Raw genomic sequence first — 13,129 nt, forward strand, 5'->3', positions numbered from 1 at the left:
TTTGCCATCAGGTTATACAACATTGCTAGACAGCAGGTGAATGTGGGGGAGGGAAAGGAGAGGATCAGGATTCCTGGGTTCAGTTCCAAGCTCTGGGAGGGGAGTGTGGACTAATGGTTCAAGAAGGGGATTGGGAGTTAGGACTCCTGAGTTGCTATGCTTTGCATTTAGATAGTGCTTATTAATCTGTGTGCCAGAACACTTTGAGGGTGGGTAGTTCCATCTGAACACCATAGCCAAGCACATAGATGTAGCATGTTCATTCTGAAAGTCAGTGTGGCTAAGTCGATGAGACTTGGGTCTGTGATATGAAACCTCTGGGATCTACTCTGAGCTCTGCCAGAAGCGATGTCATACATCCTCATTTGTAAAGTGGGCGAAATCTATACTAGATTAACTCCTAAAGTAGGACCTTGCTCAGTAAGGGTTGTGAAGGGCACAGAATTAAGTTGGAGGAAAAAACAGGACTAGAAGGTATGGTCTTTTGGATCCCAGCCCAGTGCACCTTCCTCTAGGCCAAAGGTTGTTTTGATGGTGGACAATGACCCTGGAAGGAGATGGTTCCATTCTGCCAGTGACTTGGTTGATGCTTCTGTGTGTATGATGTTGGAGAGACCTGGGAGCATGGGCATTGCAGGTGGATTTGCATGGGCATTTCAAACAATTAAGAGCAAGCATATAATGACTCCTACTGAGCATGTGCATAGGACAATTTCACTTATAACTTTAAAATCCTTCCAGATTTGACCATCGAGACAGAAAAAGGCATTTCTCTGACCCCAGAAATACCCTCTTGCCAAATATCAGATTATTCTACAAACCCCTGAGTTGGTCAAAAAAGTTTTTACTATTGGCAAAACTACCTGTTTTTCCAGTAACCTTATTCCTAGAAATGGAGGAACTGTTTCTGCTCAAGCTTCTTATCCAAATTCAGCCCAGAGCAGACACCGGGCAAGGAAAATTTCAGCCTGAAGCGTTAAAGTTGGTCAAAGTTAGCAACGGACAAATGTGTCATGATAGACAGTGGCACCCTTTGCTTAGAAACATCACTGAATTCGCCTGTTTTGGCAATTTATTTTTTAAATATGAAAATTGTTTTTTTCCGCAAAAACCTCAACATTCACACACAAGATTGTTCACAAAAACTTGTTTCATCGAAAGATGTTTTCTGTTGAAAAAACATGGAAGGAATTTTTGACCGACTTTAATCACTACTACTCTGCCTGTCTTTATTCAAATTAAAACAAAGAAAACCTCCACACTCTCCAACATTCCCAGCCAACAAAGTAATTACACCCATGCATAGTCCCATTGACATCAGTGGCATGACTCATATGCTTGAAGTTAAACACCTACCTTAACACTTTGTTGGACCTGGGCCTACCTGGATTGCAATAATCTTATTGCTCTCAGCCCTGCCTTTCCTCAGGTTCCCCTCAGGACTGTGAAGACAAGCCATATCCCAGGAACTGACAATCTCTGTTCAAACATGTCACTTCAATCTGCACTATGAGACTCAGAATGTATTTTGGAGTGATGGGTAGTACGGCTGAGTTAACTTAGTTTTAAGACCCTAAACTTCCATTTTCTGACTTTCTCCCCACATTTTACCTCTTTCATAGGACTTTTCATCCAGAGATCTCAAAGCACTTTACAAAGGAGTTCAGTATCATTATCCTCCTTTTGCAGATGAGGAAAATGAGGTACTGGGCAGTGAAGTGACTTGCCCAAGGTCACCCAGCAGGCCGGGGGCTGAGCTGGGAATAGAATCCAGATCTTCTTAAGCCCCGTCCAGTGCTCTATCTACTAGGCTCCACTGCCTCCCTGTAATGTTACATTGAAGTAGCTTTTGCATTAAAAACCTTTGCACCATAAGTACGTTGATTTCAGTGGAGCTGCTTGCGTGCTGGAAGCGAAGCATGTGCTTAAATCCTGTGTTGAATCAAGGTCTCAGACATGGGGAAGGGATGCTGAGAATAAACGACAACATAGAAGCAAGCACAAAGAAGAGAATGGGAAAAAGATACAAAGAGTGTCATTGGCTCGGAGGCTTGGCCAGCTCAAAGGGACCAAGAGTGGGGATGAGTTAGACACGAGCAGAGGAGCCTCTTGGTTTTAACATCTAAGAATGGCAGGTCTATAGTAGTCTCAGTCCGCAATGATCACTATGAGCACAATCCCAAGCACGGACTCCCCACGCTGCTCCCATGGCCATGCTGTCCAATCTTTGCTATTGTTGGTCCAGTGGGCGTATGTTGATGTGAACCTTGTAAAAAGATATTTTATTGCTTTCTCTGATTTATGGTAAGTAAAGTGTTTGTGCTGAAATAGAAGCAGCCGCAGCCTCTGCTAGTCCCAGAGAGGAATTTACTAAATTGGCAGAGATGCCTGCGCATTTGGAAGCTATCAGAGAGCTATCATGTTGGGAGAACATGAATGTCAAAGCAGAAATTTCTCATAAAATACGTTGTCCAGTCAGATTCTGTTCCCCCTTCCCGCTAGCACAGAGTATGTGGTCATGGGATTCTCATACTGAACCATGATTGCCCTCAGTACATCATGCCATCTTCACTGCTGTCTGTCTGTCTCTCTCTCTCTCCAGAGGGGTCTTCCTGGACACCATCCTTCCCCGTCGAGATGACAATGGGGTTCGGCCAACTATTGGTCAGCGCATTCGGCTGAGTCAGGGGGACATTGCTCAGGCGAGGAAGTTGTACAAGTGCCCAGGTAAATATGGTCAGTGCAGATGGCTCCAGCTCTGTTCCATACACATGCTTTATCTGGAAGGCTCCGGAGTTCAATAGTATGTTAACGATCCCTTTGAGGAAAGAGCTCTGAGAAAATGGACCGTCCAAGTGCTTCAAGCTGGGGGAACTGAACATTTATTAGGACTTTGTCAGTAGTCCGGATTTTTTTTAAGGCTTAGAACTCTTTACTCTCTTCCCCTGCAGTGACTGGGAGGTGGTAGTGCCTCCATTTGATAGGTCCCTAGACTCCTTCCCTTCCCAGCATGCTTTGCTGAAAAGGAAGCTAAAGTCAAGCTGTCCTCCCCAACCATTTTTCAGTAGAGAAAGTGCATTGCTGCATCCTGTTCAGAGTCTATTATCCAGGTAGGGACCAAACTTCCACGGCTTGTTTCCTTCGGGCCAGGCTGTCCTAGTCTGCTAATCTGGTGAGGGGAAGGGGAGCTCTTACTCCTCGTTCTTGGCATCTAAGTGAGTGGGAGAGAAAGCCCAGTCTGTTTAAAAGCATGGTCTTTTCACCCCCACCCCACGGCACTTTCCAAATTCCCACTGCTAAGGGGGCAGCCGCTTTTCCTGTCGGAAGTAGCCATGGTGGTGGTTTAGAAGGGAGGGGGCAATTCTTGAGTCTTCCGGGGTCACAGTCTGAGAGGAGGTAGAACTATTCCATGGGCACCGTCCCTGCTGGGTAACGTGCTGCATACTCCACATCGCAGGGGATAAAAGGGAAAAATGTCAAACTTGCCTACCTTGTTGCCCTGCCATGCTAAAATCCCTTATTGGGCTCTTGCTGCTGGGATATTGAACTACCACCTCTGCACTATGTTCACTCCTATTTTGAGCATTTGCTGGTCACTTGTAAAGGGAAAGTAAATTCAACATACCCCTCCCCCACCATCGCATCCCCTTTCGTGACTAATAAGCAAATAGTGTTTCTGGGAATGTTTACCTTTTAGGAAGTAACTCCCAACTCTCCTTTATTGTTCTCTGGTAAGTACCCAGTATCTGCACGGTAATTACATGATCCTGCAGATTACTGTGTAATTGCACTTAGCGAGCTCAAAACTAATTCCCCTGCAACCTGCACTGCGGTTTAGCTGAAAGCAATCATCCTCTTTATCCCGTGTAATTAGGGCAATATGATATGTGTGCCCTGTAATGATCTCTCCACCGGAGGCAACTTGTGTTTGAGCGGTTGTTCTTTTTTCCCCCCCACTCAGAAAAGCTGTGTCGATTTGTTAGCCACATAGTGGGTAGGCCCGATAACCTGGGACATGCCCCCAAACGGTCAGATATTCCTCGAGCCAACCTTCCAGCGATCAATGATGATTCAAGGTGACTGGCTCCAGAGTGACTTGCTGTTCTGGTAACAAAAAATAGCAGGTTTCAGTCAGTCTCCTTGAAGCATCCGCCTCGCAGATCACCCTCATCACTGGCTTTTTTTTTTTTTTTTGCGTGATGTGACCGGGAATGGCGTAGACCATGGAGACTTTACAGCCCCAAGAGAAGGTACTGCCAGGAAAGCTCAGATGTGTGGAGAATGAGGGTTGGTCGTTCCCTCTGCTCCACAAGTGAAAGCCTTCAGGCTCTGGCACTAGGAGACCAGCACCTTCCCCCCATGTGAATTTTTTTAAATCCAGTCCGGTGAGCACGTCCACGTCTGGCCCCAGGAGCTGGCAGACCTTTCAGGCATGCAGCATTTGCGGGCGTGTGGACTAGCAGTGCAGACACAGTTCTGTGAATCAGCCCTCAGGAGCTGTAATCTCAGCTGGGAGATTAGCTCTTTCTGTGGCCCAGGGGCTTTCACTTTCTCTGGGTACCTTGCTCCTCCCATCTGTGGAATGGAGTGATGATACTTGCCAGAAACACTGGTGGGGCCTGGGCGGAGAAGTTGATTTCCATTGTAGAGCACTTGGAAGCTAAAAAGGGCGGTGTGATGGCCCTTGGTGGTTTCATCAGAGCTCGTGTTTTCTCAGGGCTGATAGCTATTTCTGTTAGGAATGGAGAGCAGGCCGGAAGTTTTAGAATCTGATTTGCTGTTTTCTAATACTTCCCTAGGAGGGGCATGCCTTTCCCCCTTATCTGATGACTGACTGGGGCATGACACCCCACATTTCAAAGCGCCTGTTTCACCCGCAGGGTTCAAAAGCTGCATGCTGCTCTCGAGTAGTTTTACAAGGAGTTTGGCTTCACTTCTGAGGCCCCTGCATCTAGCATGTACAAACTTACTACCTGCATTGTTTGCGGTCTTGTAACCATGTCAGTCCCAGGATATTAGAGAGACAAGGTGAGTGAGGTCATATCTTTTATTAGACCAGCTTCTCTCGTCTTTAAGCTTGTCTCTTTCACCAAAAGAAGCAGGTCTAATAAAAGAGATGACCTCGCTCACCTTGTGTCTCTACTTGGAATCTGTGACTTTTCCATCCTGGTGTCTTCACCTTTAAACTTCCTTATGAGCCATTCAGTAGGACAAAGACATTTGTACATCCAAGCCCCACAGCTGCTGCCTGCAGGTCATCTTTCCTGTTTGGCCTATTAAGTTGTGGGTCAAAGTACTGTAGGGTAATTAGGATTTCTGGCCTGGGTGATGACATTTTTTCATATATTAAGTGTCCTGAATGGGGCCGGTCTCTCTTCACCTCCAGGTTCCAACCCACCCCTCTAATTGTGATCAAGGCTGAAAAATTAGTGAGCAACCCGCCGCGTCAAGCAGTGTCAGGGGTGCCAGGCCGAGTAGCGTTCATTGCATTTGCATGAGAAATGGAGGCAGATGTTCCATCTTGTCAAATCTTTCAAAGCGCTCCTGCTTAATGAAGGATTCTTGGGGGCTGCCTCACAGTTGCTGGGGAAACCAAGCAAGGGTCAGACCCTACTTTAGAACGGGAGTGGGCACAAGGTTTATGAAATGCAGAGCAGTCGAGCAGCAGTCTGATATCTGCTCCACGTTGTGTGTATTCACATGCAGCTTTTGAACCCTGCGGGTGAAATAGACGCTTTGAAATGTGGGGTCTCCTGCCCCAGTCAGTCGTCATCTGCTATGCACGTGTATATGTCATTCTACATTCCAGCCCTTCCTTCCTGGCTCAGTGAACAGGAACTACAGTTGTAGCTGATTTCACAGAGGTTGGAAGCCTGTTGCCTAAAGAATGGCGTTTAAAAACTTTGAGATCTAAGTCTCCCCTGCTGCAACAGGCAACAAACAGCGCGTGGTGGAGAGCGGGACAAAGCTTCGACATTAAAATCTTATGCCGCGTCTTGCTACAATGCAGAGTTGACTCCGTGAACTGAGGGTGCTTTGGGGCTCAGCTAGCTTTTGTCATAGTGTTTTAACCCGAAAAAGAGTATTAACAATGGTAACTAAGGAGAACTTTATTGAGCAGATTGTAATGAAGGGAAAATAGCTTTTCTAGTGGCAGGCTTTGGGTTTAATAATTTTGCATTTGGCAGAGAGGAAAGAAAAGATCTACCACAATTCAGATAATTAAAAAATATATTTTAAAAAGTGCGTGGCACAGAGGGAGGGGAGAGGTTACCCTTTGTAATGATCTACTTTCTCAGCATCCCCAGCTGGATAAATCTTTCTTATCCCATGGATGCTGATGAACTTCACCGAGGCCACCAGACAGACAGAGATGGGAATGACCACTGATCACTACCGAATGAAGTTGGAGTTGAGTCAGTGATCTAGAGGTGCAAGGCTGTCTAGCTCGCTACCAGTACCCACAACAGAAGATCAAAAACAGCTTGATAAACTCTGACCAGCTTCTTTCAGATAGTAACTCTTTGCTGCTGTCTTTCAATTACATAGCTTGTGGGGAGACCTTGCAGGACACAACGGGGAATTTCTCTGCTCCTGGTTTTCCAAATGGCTATCCTTCCTATTCCCATTGCGTGTGGAGAATATCTGTGACTCCTGGGGAGAAGGTAGGTTAGACTGCAAATTGTATCTGCAGTTTACAGGCATGTGGTTTTGCCTGATGGTTGCATTTGCAACTTGCTGGGATGCCCTCAGCCACACCTGTTTTCATTCTGAATGCAGAGGCTGTGCACCCAATCTAAGCAGAGGCTCATCTGGTGGAGTCTTGCACAGGTAAGTGGAGCCAATGATCACGGAGTACCAGCTTCCATGGATAGGTATTGCTGTGGGAGTTCAGGTCTCTACATACAATATTCTGCACTGATCTTCTACCCTTTCAGAATAGAGCCTTGCATATGGGGACCGGTGCTATTTGCTGCATATCTGTGCCCCCCACCCCATAGATTCTGGGGAGCATTTGGATAACGTGGGTTGTGCTGTGCTCCCTTCCACTATCGTTCTAGTATGAGAAGATGGTGGGCAATCTCTGTGGGGTTTTTTCCAGCCTCTTTGATCTCATGGAAAGTTTGTCCCCCTTCACTCATCTCCACTGATGCACATACAGGAACTGCGCGTACACGGAAAGGTGTTCAGTGCTCTGCCCAGTTGAGCAGCTGTCAAGGAAAGCTCCAGAGGCTCTTTAGCTACTCTCCCAAGAAAGCAGAATTCAGTGCAGAGCCTTTGGGGGACTCAAAGGGCCGAGTCAGGGAATAACTCTGAGCTGCTGCCAGCAAACTGTTAAAACGGGCGACACATTCAGAGCAGGAGGGGACAATCCTTCTCTATCCAACTCTGGTGCGAGTGTAGCAGTGGTATTGCCCACAGTTCTGGCCAGGAAGGCATTTGCCAATTGGATGGAGTTGAGAAAAGCAGCAAAAGGAAGTGTTGTTTTAAGAAGGGAAAATAAGAGCTAAACCCAGGTATGTGATGGCTACGGGGAAACATGATAGCCCACTGTAATTATAGATAAGGTTTACACTAAGGATGGAGAGGGTTTATTAAAGATGACCCACGGGATATAATTACTGCTACCAGGAAGGGGAAAAGTGAAAGAGAGCCATATCAACAGTTACACGCTTGCAGCGGCACAGCTGTAGCCACGTCATGCCAATGGCAGAGAGCTCTCCCGTTGACATAATAAAACTAGCTCAACAAGCAGCAGTAACTCTGTCAGTGGGAGAGCAACTCCCGCCAACATAGCACGATGCACACCATCATGTGTGCCGGCAAAACATGTCGCTCAAGGTTCCCCCCCCTCTCCCCACGCCCATGAGCGACAAAAGTTTTGCCGACGTAAGTGCTAGTGTAGACAGGGCCTGAGTATTTGGAGAAACTTCCTGGCAGCGAGGTTTAGTAAGCTGTTGGACACTCACCTAGTGGGGGTGGTGAAAGCCCCATCACTTACAGGAACTCATTTAATGCTACAGTCTGGACAAAGCCTAGGCAATGTGGGGAACAACCTTGCATTGGTCCCTGGGGGAATGGACTTCACTAAGTGACCTAAGAAGTCATTTCCTTCTCTAATGTGTCTGCTGTGTTGAAAATCCCCCAGATCTGTTTTTAGGGATCAGTGAGGTTTCTAAACCAGCATTTTCAACCTTTTGCTGTTTGGGGAATTTGCTGGGTAATGGCTTTTGTCCCTAGAACTATAGGGGACCTATGCAGCTTTGAGAAATCATCAGTGCAGCATAATAATGGGTCCTTCCACTTGGGGTGGGGGAGAAGTAGGACTAATACTAAATGTGTGTGGAAAGCCAGAATCCAGGGTACAGTGTCTCTCCTAGGTGCCTGCTGGCCTTCCCTGGTGGTCCTTACTTGCCTGCTAGCCATCCAACAGCCTGCTAGCTCTGGCTGCACTGAGAGCTCAGATGCACACCTCTCAAAGCTTCCTTCCTACCACTCTGACTAATTCCATAAAGTTGTAAGCAATTGGTTCCTGAAGGGGAACTGAGAATCCAAGACATCACCTGCACAGGGAAATGCTGCTGTCAGCTGGAATGCCGCCCACCCATCTTCAGATGTCTTCAGATTGCAAGACCTGCTGAGCCTCAATCAGTTGCTTCCTCCATTTGCTTTTCAGTTTCCTTTGTTTTTATTGATCTTCCAGTGGAAATGAAATCTTTCCTTAATCTATTAACACCACTGCACTCAACCCCTTTGCATCATGTCAGGCTGCAACAAGTGTGGAAGCACGGAAGCTCCTCTGCATGGCAGCTGATCAGTAAACTCTGTAGAGAAGCATTTCAGATGCACCCTAAAAACCATAGATCATAGTGCAGAAAGAAACCATAGATCCCACTTCAGCAAACATTTGTGTACAGCTGCCTTTCATAGAATCATACAATATCAGGGTTGGAAGGGACCTCAGGAGGTCATCTAGTCCAACCCCCTGCTGAAAGCAGGACCAATCCCCAACTTTCTGCTGAGCTACCTTATTCAAGGCCTGAGGCCCAGACCCTCACATGGATTTAGGTGCCTAACTCCCAGAGTGAGCTGCCTTACTACCTTTGAGGGATCTGAGCCTGAGATCTGGCATCACTGGGTTCCATTGCCTCTGGGTCTAGTCCTGAGATGTGAGAGTCCTGGCAAGATCAGGCCCAGTCAGAAACCTTCTGATATTAGAAAAATTTCCAAGAACAGTGCAGGCTCTTAAATAATATTATTTGATGGTTTTAAAATGATTCAAACTGCTATACGCTCTTTATGTGTCTCTCTGCCTCAGTTATGAGGGTTAGGTCAGATGTGACCCAAAATTTAAGTTCTATGAAAAACAAATGTTTACAAAATCTTAGTGCCATTTAAAGGAAAAAATAATCCAGCATTTTAAAATAAATAAAATAGACCTTCCCCTGTGGTGTTTGCAGCCAAGACATTGCCACGTTGAGTTAGCGTGTGAGCCCCAGATGCTGTCTGTAAACTGAACTGAAACTGACTAGTCTGTTTTCATTGTCCCAGTTCAGAGAACCGCAGAAAGTGATAAAGAATAAATAATGAAAAGTAAATAGCATTTTAAAAAATCTTTCCAGTTTAATAATCTAGTTTATTGGGTCAGAATATATAATAGAAACCTGTTTGTAGCATGGCCTTATTCTTTTGGGAGATATTAGATGTAAATAAATCTCTGGGCCAAATCTTGCAAACACTTACTACCCTGAATAGATCCATTGGGTTTGGTGGAACTCTCAGATGCAAATGGGAGGGTCCCTTTTCAGAAATAAGCCCTCTAGCTCTAAAATTCATGCTCCCTCAGCTAGTGGCCTTATGGCTGAATACTTTAAAGGGACACTGTCATGATAAAAATCATGGGACAAATTATGCTCTTAAATCAGAGCCAGCCCCACTGAGTCAGCATGATTGCACTGGCGTAACTGAGCCGAGAGTTTTTTAAAAAAAGGTTTTGTTACCTTCCATCACTTTTGCCAGGTGTTTCTCTTTTGCATGGCCCTTAGTTTGGACGATGAAGTGAACTGCACCATTGCTGGAAAATATTTTTGTTTTCTTGTCAACTGTTGGGAATGGGCCACATCCACCATGATTGAATTGGCCTCGTTAGCACTACAAAAAGTAATTTTCCCTCTGTTGATATTCACCCTTTCTTGTCAACTGTTGGGAATGGGCCACATCCACCCTAATTAGCTTCGTTAGCACTGACCCCCCACTTGGTAAGGAAACTCCCATCTTTTCATGTGCTGTATATTTATACCGGCCCACTTTTTTTCACTCCATCATCTGATGAAGTGGGTTATAGTCCGCGAAAGCTTATGCCCAGATAAACTTGCTAGTCTCTAAGGTGCCACAAGGACTCCTCATTGTTTTTGTTTTGTGTGTAGCTGCAGCATACATGACTTAGTTTCCCCTCAATAAAATGGATAATACTTACCTACCAGACACCACTGTTGTGGGAAGCTTAATTCATGCCTTGTAAAGCACTCAAGAACATATATGTTCAAATGAAAACAATCTTATTTTCAGAGCTGATCAAAAATCAGAATTTCCGTTCCATGGGGAAATCCAATATTTCAACTTTTTTCTTGTGCCGATTTTGGACAAAAAGTTGAAATACTGAAATTTTTGGTAGAGTGAGACGCTCTGAAACATTTCAGTATGGAAAAGTGGAAACATTTTCAATTAAAAAGAAAATGTTGAGACATTCCTGAATGGAAAGGTTTCATTTTTGGTTTGTTGAATCAAATTGAAACATTTTGTTGCAGCTCTATGTGATGTTAACCATTGTTTGCTTATAACTTGTGAACGTTGTAGTTTGGGTACTCCCTGCTTCTGTTCTCCCCTATGGGCTGGGCTTCCTGGCTGGACTACATCTCCCGTGATGCATCACAGTGGCTCACCTAGAGGGGAGACTGTGGTCTATTGTGGCCAGAGAGACCTGCCCAAAAGGGATAGCGGCATGAGTCAGCCAAACTACAACTCCCATGATGCACCACAGCAGACTCAGATTAATGTTGAATTGGCTGGAAACGAAACATTTTAATTGGTTTGACAATCCCAAATGTTTTGATTTGGGTTAACTCAACCCAAAACAAAATATTTAATTTTAATTTTCCTGACAGAAAACTGAAAAATTTCAGCAAAATCAAGATTTTTCCTGGAGAAAATGTTAATTTTATATTCTCCCCCTTATTCATATTAGGTGAACCTATGGTCCCGTTTTTTGTTTGGCTACAAAACCTAAATTGGTCCTAATTTACGTAATAGTAACCATTTTCTTTATTCCCTGTGCAGTCAATTTGCATAATCTTTTCCATAATTCCCCCAGTTAGTTGTGCTGGCTGCTGTCCTGTACACTCTAGCTCCGAAAAACCCATCAGGTAAAAGTTTGTTTTTTTTAATGAAAGAAGCTACAAAAAAATAAAGTTGGTCCATCCTGTTGTATCTAAAGCTCATATGCAGAATAACGGCACCAATGGAATCTAATCTGTAGTGTGAAATAGCTCCTTGGGCAAAGATAACCATGCATCATCTGTTCACAGATCATTTTAAATTTCACATCGATGGACTTGTTTAAAAGTCGCCTGTGCTGGTATGATTATGTGGAGGTGCGTGATGGCTACTGGAGGAAGGCTCCCTTGTTAGGTGAGTGGCTATTTCATTTTTTAAAAGAGAGACTGTGGAAAGTATGCAAATGGTCACTTGCAGCTGCTGGGAGCAAAGGTGCCTGGCGCTAATGCCTTTCTTCCAAGGATCCCAAAGTGCTCAGTAGACAGTAATTAAGGCTGGATCCTTAAAGGTCTTTAGGAGCCTAACTCCCATTGAAATCAGTGGTGGTTAGGCACCTAAACCCTTTTGAAGGCCTGGAGCTGTTCAGCCTCCCAGCTGCCTTGTGAGGTAGGGAAGTGATAGTCCTTCATTGTGCAGCTGGAGAGCTGAGGTAGAGATGGGGAAGTGATTTGCCCAAGGTTCCACAGTTAGTCAGTGGGCAGAGCTGGGAATAGAAGCCAGGTCTCCTGAATCCCAGTCCCCTGCACTCACAAATAGATCACATTCCCTTAAAATATGTTTAATTATATTCTACTGAGATGGGCTTCTGAGCCCGCTGGCCTAGGGAAGCTGTACAGATACAGACCCATAACACTACAGTTACTAATGAGAATACAGGTATGCACTCACCGGGCTACTGTGCTAATAGCCCTTAGCCTATCACAGTGCAGGGATAGAATATGGATGACATGGTTTTCTTGGTATGCAAATTCTCGTGTTCTGATTGGGTACTGTCCCCAGAACTCACTCACCTCAGCTTTTAACTTTCTTTGATATCCCCTATCCTGGTCCGCAGCCTCTCATGAGAGTAACCCCGTTCGCATTCAGCTGCCTGTTAGACAAGCTGAATCTGGAGCAGTGACTTGTCTCCATTTTCCTTGCCCTCAAATCCGCTGGGGGTGGGGAAGGGGTATGAATATTTTTGGGGGGAGAGAGAGAAACAGGGCTGGCAAAGAGTCCCCCACACTGTCCTGCCAATGTGGCTCAGCCCTAGTTCAGCCTTTATGATCCATTTGGTCCTTGGTGGTGACGTCAGAGTACTGGCTGTTATCACATGGAACTAGGCCTGGGCACACCCAAGTCATCTCATACAAGCCACTCAACAGCCATCAAGTGGTAGCAACTTTTGGTTGCTAAAAGCCTAGGTTGGATTTGAACCTGCTACCTCATGGGGCATGATTTTAGAATGCATCCCAGTCCCATAATACTTAGAAACCAATTAAGTGATTGAAAAGTGGACTTCAGCACCAAGTAGGCGTTCTCTCAGAGTGGGAGGAGAAGGCAACCAGGACAAGTGTGAAGCTGTTGAGGGAAATATCCCAAAGGCCTTGAGAGGGAAAAACCAGGCAGTTATAGTACCTCTGGTCAGCATGACACTCGTGGCTTGTGAACCCTAATGATGCATTTAAAGCGCAGATCAGTCTTGCAGCACAGATAGGACTGAACTGTGTTGTAACCATGTTCCCACCCCACCCCACAGGCCTTCTAGCTTCATGTTTCCAAGGTTGACTAGTGATTTGGAGAGTCTTAGTTATTG

General features: G+C 45.4%; 1 protein-coding gene across 1 annotated transcript in view; it reads left to right on the plus strand.

Annotated features, from left to right (window-relative positions):
* TLL2 (tolloid like 2) overlaps positions 1-13,129 on the plus strand; it is a 182,534-nt gene that overhangs the window by 130,592 nt on the left and 38,813 nt on the right. Inside the window, exons 8-10 of the mRNA XM_084632912.1 lie at positions 2,603-2,727; positions 6,550-6,665; positions 11,586-11,688. Of these exons, the coding sequence (XP_084489038.1) occupies positions 2,603-2,727; positions 6,550-6,665; positions 11,586-11,688 (344 nt within the window). The remainder of the gene's footprint in view (positions 1-2,602; positions 2,728-6,549; positions 6,666-11,585; positions 11,689-13,129) is intronic.

Source organism: Lepidochelys olivacea (genome assembly GCF_965140295.1).
Source record: "Lepidochelys olivacea isolate rLepOli2 genome assembly, chromosome: 7".
NCBI classification, from domain to species: Eukaryota; Metazoa; Chordata; order Testudines; family Cheloniidae; genus Lepidochelys; species Lepidochelys olivacea.